Below are 14,566 nucleotides of genomic sequence, written 5' to 3'. Positions count from 1 at the left end.
ATATGGGCTGTGTTCTATCTGAATATGGGCTGTTTTCTATCTGAATATGGGCTGTTTTCTACTGAATATGGGCTGTTTTCTATCTGAATATGGGCTGTTTTCATACTGAATATGGGCTGTTTTCATACTGAATATGGGCTGTGTTCATACTGAATATGGGCTGTTTTCTACTGAATATGGGCTGTTTTCATACTGAATATGGGCTGTTTTCATCTGAATATGGGCTGTTTTCATCTGAATATGGGCTGTTTTCTACTGAATATGGGCTGTTTTCTACTGAATATGGGCTGTTTTCTACTGAATATGGGCTGTGTTCTACTGAATATGGGCTGTTTTCTAATGAAAATGGGCTGTTTTCATCTGAATATGGGCTGTTTTCATCTGAATATGGGCTGTTTTCTACTGAATATGGGCTGTTTTCTAATGAATATGGGCGGTTTTCTACTGAATATGGGCTGTTTTCTACTGAATATGGGCTGTGTTCATCTGAATATGGGCTGTTTTCTACTGGATATTGGCTGTTTTCTACTGAATATGGTCTGTTTTCTACTGAATATGGGCTGTGTTCTACTGAATATGGGCTGTTTTCTACTGGATATTGGCTGTTTTCTACTGAATATGGTCTGTTTTCTACTGAATATGGGCTGTTTTCATCTGAATATGGGTTGTTTTCTACTGAATATGGGCTGTTTTCATCTGAATATTGGCTGTTTTCTACTGAATATGGGCTGTTTTCTACTGAATATGGGCTGTTTTCTACTGAATATGGGCTGTGTTCATCTGAATATGGGCTGTGTTCATCTGAATATGGGCTGTGTTCATCTGAATATGGGCTGTTTTCTACTGAATATGGGCTGTTTTCATCTGAATATGGGCTGTTTTCTACTGAATATGGGCTGTTTTCATCTGAATATGGGCTGTTTTCTACTGAATATGGGCTGTTTTCATCTTAATATGGGCTGTTTTCTACTGAATATGGGCTGTTTTCTACTGAATATGGGCTGTTGTCCACTGAATATGGGCTGTTTTCTACTGAATATGGGCTGTTTTCTACTGAATATGGGCTTTTTTCATCTGAATATGGGCTGTTTTCTACTGAATATGGGCTGTTTTCATCTGAATATTGGCTGTTTTCATCTGAATATGGGCTGTTTTCATCTGAATATGGGCTGTTTTCATCTGAATATGGGCTGTTTTCATCTGAATATGGGCTGTTTTCATCTGAATATGGGCTGTTTTCTACTGAATATGGGCTGTTTTCATCTGAATATGGGCTGTTTTCATCTGAATATGGGCTGTTTTCTACTGAATATGGGCTGTTTTCTACTGAATATGGGCTGTATTCTACTGAATATGGGCTGTTTTCTACTGAATATGGGCTGTTTTCTACTGAACATGGGCTGTGTTCAACTGAATATGGGCTGTTTTCTAATGAATATGGGCTGTTTTCTAATGAATATGGGCTGTTTTCTACTGGATATGGGCTGTTTTCTACTGAATATGGGCTGTTTTCTACTGAATATGGGCTGTTTTCTACTGAATATGGGCTGTTTTCATCTGAATATGGGCTGTTTTCTACTGAATATGGGCTGTTTTCATACTGAATATGGGCTGTTTTCTACTGAATATGGGCTGTTTTCTATCTGAATATGGGCTGTTTTCTATCTGAATATGGGCTGTTTTCTGCTGAATATGGGCTGTTTTCTACTGAATATGGGCTGTTTTCATCTGAATATGGGCTGTTTTCTACTGAATATGGGCTGTTTTCATCTGAATATGGGCTGTTTTCTACTGAATATGGGCTGTTTTCTACTGAATATGGGCTGTTTTCTAATGAATATGGGCTGTTTTCTAATGAATATGGGCTGTTTTCTACTGAATATGGGCTGTTTTCTACTGAATATGGGCTGTTTTCATCTGAATATGGGCTGTTATCATCTGAATATGGGCTGTTTTCATCTGAATATGGGCTGTTTTCTGCTGAATATGGGCTGTTTTCTACTGAATATGGGCTGTTTTCTAATGAATATGGGCTGTTTTCTAATGAATATGGGCTGTTTTCTACTGAATATGGGCTGTTTTCTACTGAATATGGGCTGTTTTCATCTGAATATGGGCTGTTATCATCTGAATATGGGCTGTTTTCATCTGAATATGGGCTGTTTTCTGCTGAATATGGTCTGTTTTCATCTGAATATGGGCTGTTTTCTACTGAATATGGGCTGTTTTCTACTGAATATGGGCAGTTTTCTACTGAATATGGGCTGTTTTCATCTGAATATGGGCTGTTTTCTACTGAATATGGGCTGTTTCCATCTGAATATGGGCTGTTTTCATCTGAATATGGGCTGTTTTCTACTGAATATGGGCTGTTTTCTACTGAATATGGGCTGTGTTCAACTGAATATGGGCTGTTTTCTAATGAATATGGGCTGTTTTCTAATGAATATGGGCTGTTTTCTAATGAATATGGGCTGTTTTCTACTGAATATGGGCTGTTTTCTACTGAATATGGGCTGTTTTCTACTGAATATGGGCTGTTTTCATCTGAATATGGGCTGTTATCATCTGAATATGGGCTGTTTTCTGCTGAATATGTGCTGTTTTCTACTGAATATGGGCTGTTTTCATCTGAATATGGGCTGTTTTCTACTGAATATGGGCTGTTTTCATCTGAATATGGGCTGTTTTCTACTGAATATGGGCTGTTTTCTACTGAATATGGGCTGTTTTCTACTGAATATTGGCTGTTTTCTACTGAATATGGGCAGTTTTCTACTGAATATGGGCTGTTTTCATCTGAATATGGGCTGTTTTCTACTGAATATGGGCTGTTTTCATCTGAATATGGGCTGTTTTCATCTGAATATGGGCTGTTTTCATCTGAATAGAGGCTGTTTTCTACTGAATATGGGCTGTTTTCTACTGAATATGGGCTGTTTTCTGCTGAATGTGGGCTGTTTTCTACTGAATATGGGCTGTTTTCTACTGAATATGGGCTGTGTTCTACTGAATATGTGCTGTTTTCTACTGAATATGGGCTGTTTTCAACTGAATATGGGCTGTTTTCTACTGAATATGGGCTGTTTTCATCTGAATATGGGCTGTTTTCATCTGAATATGGGCTGTTTTCTACTGAATATGGACTGTTTTCTACTGAATATGGGCTGTTTTCTACTGAATATGGGCTGTTTTCTGCTGAATGTGGGCTGTTTTCTACTGAATATGGGCTGTTTTCTGCTGAATGTGGGCTGTTTTCTACTGAATATGGGCTGTTTTCTACTGAATATGGGCTGTGTTCTACTGAATATGTGCTGTTTTCTACTGAATATGGGCTGTGTTCTACTGAATATGGGCTGTTTTCAACTGAATATGGGCTGTTTTCTACTGAATATGGGCTGTTTTCATCTGAATATGGGCTGTTTTCATCTGAATATGGGCTGTTTTCTACTGAATATGGACTGTTTTCTACTGAATATGGGCTGTTTTCTACTGAATATGGGCTGTTTTCTACTGAATATGGGCTGTTATCATCTGAATATGGACTGTTTTCTACTGAATATGGGCTGTTTTCTACTGAATATGGGCTGTTTTCTACTGAATTTGGGCTGTTTTCTACTGAATATGGGCTGTTTTCTACTGAATATGGGCTGTTTTCTACTGAATATGGGCTGTTATCATCTGAATATGGGCTGTTTTCTACTGAATATGGGCTGTTTTCTACTGAATATGGGCTGTTTTCTAATGAATATGGGCTGTTGTCTACTGAATATTGGCTGTTTTCTACTGAATATTGGCTGTTTTCTACTGGATATTGGCTGTTTTCTACTGAATATGGGCTGTTTTCTAATGAATATGGGCTGTTGTCTACTGAATATGGGCTGTTGTCTACTGAATATGGGCTGTTGTCTACTGAATATGGGCTGTGTTCTACTGAATATTGGCTGTTTTCTACTGAATATTGGCTGTTTTCTACTGAATATGGGCTGTTTTCTACTGAATTTGGGCTGTTTTCTAATGAAAATGGGCTGTTGTCTACAGAATATGGGCTGTTGTCTACTGAATATTGGCTGTTTTCCCCACAGGAGAGAGTTTTCTTTCCATTAATTTCAGAAGTAACATATATTGTCTAAAGTATTTTTTTAAGCAAGTCAGTTAAACCTCTTGACACTACAGGGGGTGCTGTTTTAACTTGGACATTTATCGTTCCCAAATTAAACTGCCTCGTACTCAATTCTTGCTCGTACAATATGCATATTATTAGTACTATTGGATAGAAAACAATCTCTAGTTTCTAAAACCGTTTGAATTATGTCTGTGGGTGAACCAGAACTCTTTCTGCAGCGAAATTCATGACAGGAACTGCGAAGGTCTGAAAACGAGGCTCTGTTCTCAGATCAGTTTAAAGCTCTGTATGTATCCTATGGGTCGACATGAACTGCACCCGCCTTCCCCTGGATGTCAGTAACCAATGAGAAGTGGAATGGAGTGTCTACGTAGTTCTCAGAGCTTATAAAAGGCCAAGGAACGAAGGGAGCTCTCTTTTCGTCGTTCGTCATTGCGCAAAGCAAGATCTCAGGATGGCATTTTGAAACGCTCAGTTATCGGCCTTAGCTATATCCGTCTGTAATTTAATTCGATATAGGTGTTAGAAACATCATAACAAAGTTATTTTAAACCGAGTTATATCAGTTTATGCGAGTATATTGCTATTTTCGGAATTTCCTTAGTATTGCGTTTCGGGGATTTGGGCATGTTGTGGCCACATAGCTATTGTTAGCTGCTAATTCCGAAGTTGAAGACGACGTTTTACAACCAAGCAACGATTATTTTGGACAAAGGACACCTTGCCCAAGATTCTGATGGAAGCTCGTCCAAAAGTAAGAGCTATTTATGATGTTATTCCGTATTTATGTGGAAAAATGTAAACGGATTTGTCCGCCATTATTGCGGCACTAGTCTGGCTGTAACGCACACTGTATGTCTAGTAACGTTAATTTTAAAAATCTAACTCAGCGGTTGCATTAATAACTAATGCATCTTTCATTTGCTGTCCAACCTGTATTTTTTTGTCAATCTAATCGATAAATAATCGTAAACTTAGGTGCCTTTCCAAGATGGCGCCGGCCAGAATGCATGACCTGTTGCCACTGATCACATTGTATAACCACGATTTGTGCTGCTAAATATGCACATTTTCGAACAAAACCTATATGCATTGTGTAATATGATGTTACAGGACTGTCATCTGACGAAGTATATCAAGGTTAGTCAAAAATTATATATCTTTTGCTGTATTGTTACGATCGCTAACCTGTGCTGGTAAATTGCTTGTGTTTCTGGCTATTGTGCTAAGCTAATATAATGCTATATTGTGTTTTCGCTGTAAAACACTTAACAAATCTGACATATTGGCTGGATTCACAAGATGTTGGGCTTTCATTTGCTGTACGCTGTGTATTTTTCAGAAATGTTTTAAGATGAGTAATTAGGTATTTGACGTTGGTCTCTGTAATTATTCTGGCAGCTTCGGCACTATTTCAGATTGCAGCTGCAATGTAGAACTGTGATTTATACCTGAAATATGCAAATTTTTCTAAAAAAACATATGCTATACAATAAATATGTTATCAGACTGTCATCTTATGAAGTTGTTTCTTGGTTAGTGGCTATTTATATCTTTATTTGGTCGAATTAGTGATGGCTACTGATGGAGTAAAAAACTGGTGGAGTAAAAAAAGTGGTGTCTTTTGCTAACGTGGTTAGCTAATAGATTTACATATTGTGTCTTCCCTGTAAAATATTTTAAAAATCAGAAATGATGGCTGGATTCACAAGATGTGTATCTTTCATCTGGTGTCTTGGACTTGTGATTTAATGATATTTAGATGCTAGTATTTACTTGTGACGCTATGCTAGGCTATGCTAGTCAGCTTTTTTACTGTGGGGGGTGCTCCCGGATCCGGGTTTGGGAGGAATTAGAGGTTAAGAACAAATTCTTATTTACAATGACGGCCTACCCTGGCCAAACCCGGACAATGCATGGCCAATTGTGCGCCACCCTATGGGACTCCAAATCACGGACGGTTGTGAAACAGCCTGGATCTAACGTATTTTCTTATATTTATAATATAACTTTATAAAAAATATATTTCACTTATATTCTTATATTTTATAACCTACTTAACTTACACTATATATACACAATGAACATAGGGGGATCAGCAGCATGATCATTGAGGGGGTGTGGGGACTACGGTGAAATAAAAACAATGATATACAATATATATACAAAAGTATGTGGACACCCCTTCAAATTAGTAGATTTGGCTATTTTAGCCACACCCATTGCTGACAGGTGTATAAAATCAAGCACACAGCCATGCAATCTCCATAGACAAACATTGGTAGTAGGATGGTCATATAATGAAGAGCTCAGTGACTTTCAACGTGGCACCGTGATAGGATGCCACCTTTCCAACAGGTGAGCTGCCCCGGCCAACTATAAGTGCTGTTTATTGAGAAGTGGAAACATCTAGGAGTAACAACGGCTCAGCCGTGAAGTGGTAGACCACACAAGCTCACAGAACGAGACCGCTGAGTGCTGGAGCACGTAACGCGTAAAAATCATCTGTCCTTGTTTGCAACACTCAATACCGATTTTCTAAACTGCCTCTGGAAGCAACGTCAGCACAAGAACTGTTTGTCGGGAGCTTCATGAAATGGGTTTCCATGGCTGAGCAGCAGCACACAAGCCTAAGATCACCATGTGCAATAACAAGTGTCGTCTGGAGTGGTGTAAAGCTCGCCGCCATTGGAGCAGTAGAAAAGCGTTCTCTGGAGTGATGAATCACGCTTCACCATCTGGCAATCCTACAGATAAATCTGGGTTTGGCGTATGCCAGGGGAACGCTACCTGCCCCAATGCATAGTGCGAACTGTAAAGTTTGGTGGAGGAGGAATAATGGTCTGGGGCTGTTTTTCATGGTTCGGGCCCCTTAGTTCCAGTGAAGGGAAATCTTAATGCTACAGTATACAATGACATTCTAGATGATTCTGTACTTCCACCTTTGTGTCAACAGTTTCGGGAAGACTGTTTCCTGTTTCAGCATGACAATGCCCCGCGCACAAAGGTGGAAGAACTTTATTGGTCTGCACAATCCCTGACCTCAACCCCATCGAACAGATGAATTGGAACGCCGACCGCAAGCCAGGCCTAATCACCCAACATCAGTGCCCGACCTCACTAATGCTCTTGTGGCTGAATGGAAGCAAGTCTCCGCAGCAATGTTCCAACATCTAGTGGAAAGTCTTCCCAGAAGAGTGGAGGCTGTTATAGCAGCAATATTCCAACATCTAGTGGAAAGTCTTCCCAGAAGAGTGGAGGCTGTTATAGCAGCAATATTCCAACATCTAGTGGAAAGCCTTCCCAGAAGAGTGGAGGCTGTTATAGCAGCAATGTTCCAACATCTAGTGGAAAGTCTTCCCAGAAGAGTGGAGGCTGTTATAGCAGCAATGTTCCAACATCTAGTGGAAAGTCTTCCCAGAAGAGTGGAGGCTGTTATAGCAGCAATGTTCCAACATCTAGTGGAAAGCCTTCCCAGAAGAGTGGAGGCTGTTATAGCAGCAGTGTTCCAACATCTAGTGGAAAGTCTTCCCAGAAGAGTGGAGGCTGTTATAGCAGCAATGTTCCAACATCTAGTGGAAAGCCTTCCCAGAAGAGTGGAGGCTGTTATAGCAGCAGTGTTCCAACATCTAGTGGAAAGCCTTCCCAGAAGAGTGGAGGCTGTTATAGCAGCAATGTTCCAACATCTAGTGGAAAGTCTTCCCAGAAGAGTGGAGGCTGTTATAGCAGCAATGTTCCAACATCTAGTGGAAAGTCTTCCCAGAAGAGTGGAGGCTGTTATAGCAGCAATGTTCCAACATCTAGTGGAAAGCCTTCCCAGAAGAGTGGAGGCTGTTATAGCAGCAATGTTCCTACATCTAGTGGAAAGCCTTCCCAGAAGAGTGGAAGCTGTTATAGCAGCAAAGGGGGACCAACTCCATATTAATGCCCATGATATTGGAAGGAGATGTTCGACAATCAGGTGTCCACATACTTTTGGTCATGTAGTGTATATTCTGAGTCTGAGCAGGCAATGACCATAGTAGACATTAATACTGTATGCAGACTTACGGGCTTCTTGCCCACTACCACCCTCTCCACAGCCTGTACTTGAGACACGTGGTCATCGTTGGTGCGTAGCTCCCACTTCTCTATCCGATGGTAGATTCCTACTAACAGGTCTCTGGGTATGTCCTGACCATTATCCACTCCTGGGAAACATTAACATCCATATGGGAAAGTGTGTTAGTAAAGAGAGAAGAAGAAGGGACATACAAACGTTACCATACAGATTCCATCCAAATAATGTGGGAAGAAAAAGGGAGAGATAAAGAGGAATAGAGATAACTGAGATAACAACAGATAGAGGGCAAATAAATGGAGATAAATAGATGTTTGTTTTGAGGAGTCCAGAATAAACTGGTAAAAAAAAACATGTCTCCTCATTACGTCAGGTAGAGAAATAATCCAAACAGCCGTCTCAAAAACAGTCAGCCACCAGAATCCTCCTCACCTCTGAGGTTCTTGACGAAGTCCTCCAGCTTCATCTTCTTCTCTGGCTTGACGTTGGGAGAGTACATGTCTGTGTTGAGAAGGATGATGGCAAAAGCCAGGATGAAGATGGTGTCAGGGTTCTGGAACTGTCGGATCAGCACCGGGTTACACACACAGTACCGCTGACTGGATTGGGGGGAGACAGAAAGAATGAGAGGGAGAGAAAGAGAGGGAGAAAGAGAGGGAGCGAAAGAGAGAGAGCGAGGTAGAGAGAAGAGATAGAGGGAGAGAGAGAGAGATATAAGTCAGATATATCCAAAACTAAAATGTCAATACAGTATAACATAGAAAACGCACAGAAGTCCATAAGTCAGGACAGAAGTCCATAAGTCAGGACAGAAGTCCATAAGTCAGGACAGAAGTCCATAAATCAGGACAGAAGTCCATAAGTCAGGACAGAAGTCCATAAGTCAGGACAGAAGTCCATAAATCAGGACAGAAGTCCATAAGCTAGGACATCAAATCAAATCAAAGTTTTTTGTCACATGCTCCATATACAGCAGTGAAATGTTTACTTACAAGCCCTTAACCAACAATACTATTGTGAATAAGTCTATAAGTTAGCGCATAATTCCATAAGTTAGCAAATAGAAGTCCATAAATTAGCACAATAAGTCCAGAAGTCGGTAGAAAAGGCTGCAAGTCCTGGTACAAAAAGTGCAGCCGTGGCTTAAAAAGTCCGGTACAAAATAGTCTGTATGTCCCCCAGGATAAAAGTATGTCCACTAGTCAGTATAAAAAGTCCATAAAGCCAGTACATAAAGTAATTAAGTCCAAGTATCTGAAGGCCTGATTGCTGATTGGCTGAAAGCCGTGGTATATCAGACCGTATTCTATGGGTATGACAAAAAATATATATGTTTACTGGTCTAATTATGTTAGTAACCAGTTTATAATAGCAATAAGGCACCTTGGGGGTTTGTGGTATATCACCAATATAGCACAGCTAGGGGTTGTGTTCAGGCTGTATACTTTGCGTTGCCTCTTGCTTTAGAACAGCCCTTACACATGGTATATAGGCCATATACTACAGTTCCTGTGTTGTTTGTTGTTGTTTTAACTATATTCTCACCTGAAGGCCTCGATCAGTCTCTCCACCTTCTGGGCCTCCCCCTGGACTTTAATCTGAGCCTGGAACTTCCTGAGGGCATCATCCAGGTCCATCCCTGAGAAGTCCAACTCATCTACCACACAACTGGACAGGGAGAAGAGAGAGGAGAGAGGATTAAACCCTAACCCTAAACTTAAACCTGGACAGGGAGAAGAGAGAGGAGAGAGGATTAAACCCTAACCCTAAACTTAAACCTGGACAGGAAGAAGAGAGAGGAGAGAGGATTAAACCCTAACCCTAAACTTAAACCTGGACAGGGAGAAGAGAGAGGAGAGAGGATTAAACCCTAACCCTAAACTTAAACCTGGACAGGGAGAAGAGAGAGGAGAGAGGATTAAACCCTAACCCTAAACTTAAACCTGGACAGGAAGAAGAGAGAGGAGAGAGGATTAAACCCTAACCCTAAACTTAAACCTGGACAGGGAGAAGAGAGAGGAGAGAGGATTAAACCCTAACCCTAAACTTAAACCTGGACAGGAAGAAGAGAGAGGAGAGAGTCAGAGAGGATTAAACCCTAAACTTAAACCTGAAAAGGGAGAAGAGAGAGGAGAAAGATTAGAGGTAAAGGATGAGAGAGAGATTAGAAAGGATCAATCAAAAAATATATTTAATAATAATAAAGTGAAATTTCTATACATATAATGTTCTTTATGTTCAATGTAGAAGTATCATTCAATCAATAATTGTATCAGTCAGTCAAATAATACTCTTCAGTTTGTAGGTCATTCTCATTGTAGAGAATCCAAAACACCTAAGAATCTATTGATTATCCACTCACTCCAGTACGTCCTTGTTGAACTGTTTCTGTCTGCAGCCCAGGAACTCTCCTATCATCTGTCTACTCAGTCCTTTCCTCTCCAGGATGAAGCGGGCGATGCCTACCGGTGTGTCCGATACGAAGCCTCTCTCTATCAGGTACTGTATACCCTTCTCTGGCTTCCTGCATCGAGGGAGAGACACAGAGAGGGAGAGACGCAGAGAGGGAGAGACGCAGAGAGGGAGAGACACAGAGAGGGAGAGACACAGAGAGGGAGAGACACAGAGAGGGAGAGACACAGAGAGGGAGAGACACAGAGAGGGAGAGACGCAGAGAGGGAGAGACGCAGAGAGGGAGAGACACAGAGAGGGAGAGACACAGAGAGGGAGAGAAACAGAGAGGGAGAGACACAGAGAGGGAGAGACACAGAGAGGGAGAGACACAGAGAGGGAGAGACACAGAGAGGGAGAGACACAGAGAGGGAGAGACACAGAGAGGGAGAGAAACAGAGAGGGAGAGACACAGAGAGGGAGAGACACAGAGAGGGAGAGACACAGAGAGGGAGAGACACAGAGAGGGAGAGACACAGAGAGGGAGAGAAACAGAGAGGGAGAGACACAGGGAGGGAGAGAAACAGAGAGGGAGAGACACAGAGAGGGAGAGACACAGAGAGACACAGAGAGGGAGAGACACAGAGAGGGAGAGACACAGAGAGGGAGAGACGCAGAGAGGGAGAGACACAGAGAGGGAGAGACACAGAGAGGGAGAGACACAGAGGGGGAGAGACACAGAGAGGGAGAGACACAGAGAGGGAGAGACGCAGAGAGGGAGAGACACAGAGAGGGAGAGACACAGAGAGGGAGAGACACAGAGGGGGAGAGACACAGAGAGGGAGAGACACAGAGAGGGAGAGACACAGAGAGGGAGAGAAACAGAGAGGGAGAGAAACAGAGAGGGAGAGACACAGAGAGGGAGAGAAACAGAAGGAGAGACACAGAGAGGGAGAGACACAGAGAGGGAGAGACACAGAGAGGGAGAGAAACAGAGAGGGAGAGAAACAGAGAGGGAGAGACACAGAGAGGGAGAGAAACAGAGGGAGAGACACAGAGAGGGAGAGAAACAGAGAGGGAGAGAAACAGAGAGGGAGAGACACAGAGAGGGAGAGACACAGAGAGGGAGAGAAACAGAGAGGGAGAGACACAGAGAGGGAGAGACACAGAGAGGGAGAGACACAGAGAGGGAGAGACACAGAGAGGGAGATACACAGAGAGGGAGAGACGCAGAGAGGGAGAGACACAGAGAGGGAGAGACGCAGAGAGGGAGAGACACAGAGAGGGAGAGACAGAGAGAGGGAGAGACGCAGAGAGGGAGAGACACAGAGAGGGAGAGACAGAGAGAGGGAGAGACACAGAGAGGGAGAGACACAGAGAGGGAGAGACACAGAGAGGGAGAGAAACAGAGGGAGAGACGCAGAGAGGGAGAGACGCAGAGAGGGAGAGACACAGAGAGGGAGAGAAACAGAGAGGGAGAGAAACAGAGAGGGAGAGACGCAGAGAGGGAGAGACACAGAGAGGGAGAGACACAGAGAGGGAGAGACACAGAGAGGGAGAGACACAGAGAGAGGAGAGACGCAGAGAGGGAGAGACACAGAGAGGGAGAGACGCAGAGAGGGAGAGACACAGAGAGGGAGAGACACAGAGAGGGAGAGACACAGAGAGGGAGAGACACAGAGAGGGAGAGACACAGAGAGGGAGAGACACAGAGAGGGAGAGACACAGAGAGGGAGAGACACAGAGAGGGAGAGACACAGAGAGGGAGAGACACAGAGAGGGGGAGAAACAGAGGGAGAGAGACACAGAGAGGGAGAGAAACAGAGGGAGAGAAACAGAGAGGGAGAGACACAGAGAGAGGAGAGACACAGAGAGGGATAGACACAGAGAGGGAGAGACACAGAGAGGGAGAGACACAGAGAGGGAGAGACACAGAGAGGGAGAGAAACAGAGAGGGAGAGACACAGAGAGGGAGAGACACAGAGAGAGAGAGACACAGAGAGGGAGAGACACAGAGAGGGAGAGACGCAGAGAGGGAGAGACACAGAGAGGAGAGACACAGAGAGGGAGAGACACAGAGAGGGAGAGACACAGAGAGAGAGAGACACAGAGAGGGAGAGACACAGAGAGGGAGAGACACAGAGAGGAGAGACACAGAGAGGGAGAGACGCAGAGAGGGAGAGACACAGAGAGGAGAGACACAGAGAGGGAGAGACGCAGAGAGGGAGAGACACAGAGAGGAGAGACACAGAGAGGGAGAGACACAGAGAGGGAGAGACACAGAGAGGGAGAGACACAGAGAGAGGAGAGACACAGAGGGAGAATTATTATAAAATATATACCACTTACAGGTAGACTCAGCGATATGACATAGATGCAAAAAGTAAACAGCATAGTGTGGGTCAAGTTCCACAACAACTAAGAGCTTTGAAGAGTGATGCTCAACGTCTCCCGCTGTATCGGTCCCGGCGCTGTACCGCATTGTAAGAGCGTGAAGCGAACTCGTGTACATGCACAGATACTGTGTGTGACTGTTGCGAGAGCAAAGTCTGACATCTCGCACATCGTAATATCTGTGTAGCGCTGCATGTGGCGATATCATTTCAGTCTACCTCTAAGAGGTTAACAGACACTTTTATTCAAAGTGACTTCAAGTGGAACTGACGGTATTTTAGCATCATTAAATCTTATTAAAATCTGCTCATATAAGAATATGACACCATTTTTTTTTTTTTTACATTTTCTGCGGGCAGAAGAATATTAAACTTTTTTTCTAACATGCGAGCACTTACAGTACACATGTTCACGTTTTCATAAATTCATAGAATGTTTACAGAATGACATAGAGTAAGGCATTTGTGAAAATTCTATAGAAATATAGAGCGGGAAAGCAGCCGTGCGTTTAGACAATTAATAGACACTGCAGTAAATAAAACCGATTAAAGACATCTGTCTCGTCCAGAACCGGAGTCTACGCAGACCGGTGCACTATAGCCAATCAGAGCTACAGTAGGCTTATATGCAAGTAAGCAATTTGCCACAAGGACCTGCCACCATTCACTTTGAACTGGACTGTGTTTACAGGAAGTAGGACCTGTCATCATTCACTATGAACTGGACTGTGTGTTTACAGGCAGTAGGACCTGCCATCATTCACTATGAACTGGACTGTGTGTTTACAGGCAGTAGGACCTGTCATCATTCACTATGAACTGGACTGTGTGTTAACAGGAAGTAGGACCTGTCATCATTCACTATGAACTGGACTGTGTGTTTACAGGAAGTAAGTAGCAACAGTGTGACTTTAGATCAAGTCCTCTTAGATTTGGGAACATCACAGACCTACTGATCAAACAACCATGAAAAGGTAGGCTCTCTCTTCCTCAGTTGCCTCAACACATCAACAAAATAAACAACTAATGCTAGCCAAGAGCAAGATGAGCTAAAATCTAATGAGCAAACATTAAATAAACCCTCTCAAATTTTTTCAGCTAGTTGGCAGTCAAAATTGTGCTGATAAATGATGGGGAATTGTAGCCTGCTCGTCCTTCTGCAACTTGCCTGCCAATGCATGTTTGTCCCAACCCACGTTTTGACAACTGAATGGGAACTTGCCTGCCCGCCCATTTTATTGGTGCCAAATACATTTGATTGACAACTAAGGAGATATACAAACTGTGGATAAGTCGTTTAAGTTCAACATAGCTAGCTAGCTAGCAAAGCCATTTGCGTTTCAAACCAAATGACACCTGCATCTCTAGTTGTAGCCACCGAAAAACATTTAAACTCAAAACATATTTTTCCTTTTTTTTTACACTGCATGGATCACCACAGTTGAATACAGGATTACTGTATAGTGCACTGATGGTGAAATCAATGAGCAGTTTCCTTCCTCTCCGGCAACTAAGTTAGGAAGGTCCTGTCCGGGGGTATCATCGGATGGGGCCACAGTGTCTCCTGACCCCTCCTGTCTCAGCCTCCAGTATTTA

At 42.8% G+C, this 14,566-nt stretch overlaps 1 protein-coding gene across 3 annotated transcripts in view; it reads right to left on the bottom strand.

Moving 5' to 3' along the window:
- Positions 1-14,566, bottom strand: part of LOC139557907 (IQ motif and SEC7 domain-containing protein 1-like) — a 295,692-nt gene that overhangs the window by 25,018 nt on the left and 256,108 nt on the right. For all 3 annotated transcript variants that reach the window (XM_071373240.1, XM_071373241.1, XM_071373242.1), the window contains 4 exons: positions 10,549-10,710; positions 9,732-9,854; positions 8,619-8,785; positions 8,177-8,316 (listed from right to left, as the gene is read on the bottom strand). In XM_071373240.1, the coding sequence (XP_071229341.1) occupies positions 8,177-8,316; positions 8,619-8,785; positions 9,732-9,854; positions 10,549-10,710 (592 nt within the window). The remainder of the gene's footprint in view (positions 1-8,176; positions 8,317-8,618; positions 8,786-9,731; positions 9,855-10,548; positions 10,711-14,566) is intronic.

Source organism: Salvelinus alpinus, chromosome 28 (genome assembly GCF_045679555.1).
Source record: "Salvelinus alpinus chromosome 28, SLU_Salpinus.1, whole genome shotgun sequence".
Classification (NCBI taxonomy): domain Eukaryota; kingdom Metazoa; phylum Chordata; class Actinopteri; order Salmoniformes; family Salmonidae; genus Salvelinus; species Salvelinus alpinus.
This window is presented reverse-complemented; position numbering and strand designations above follow the sequence as displayed.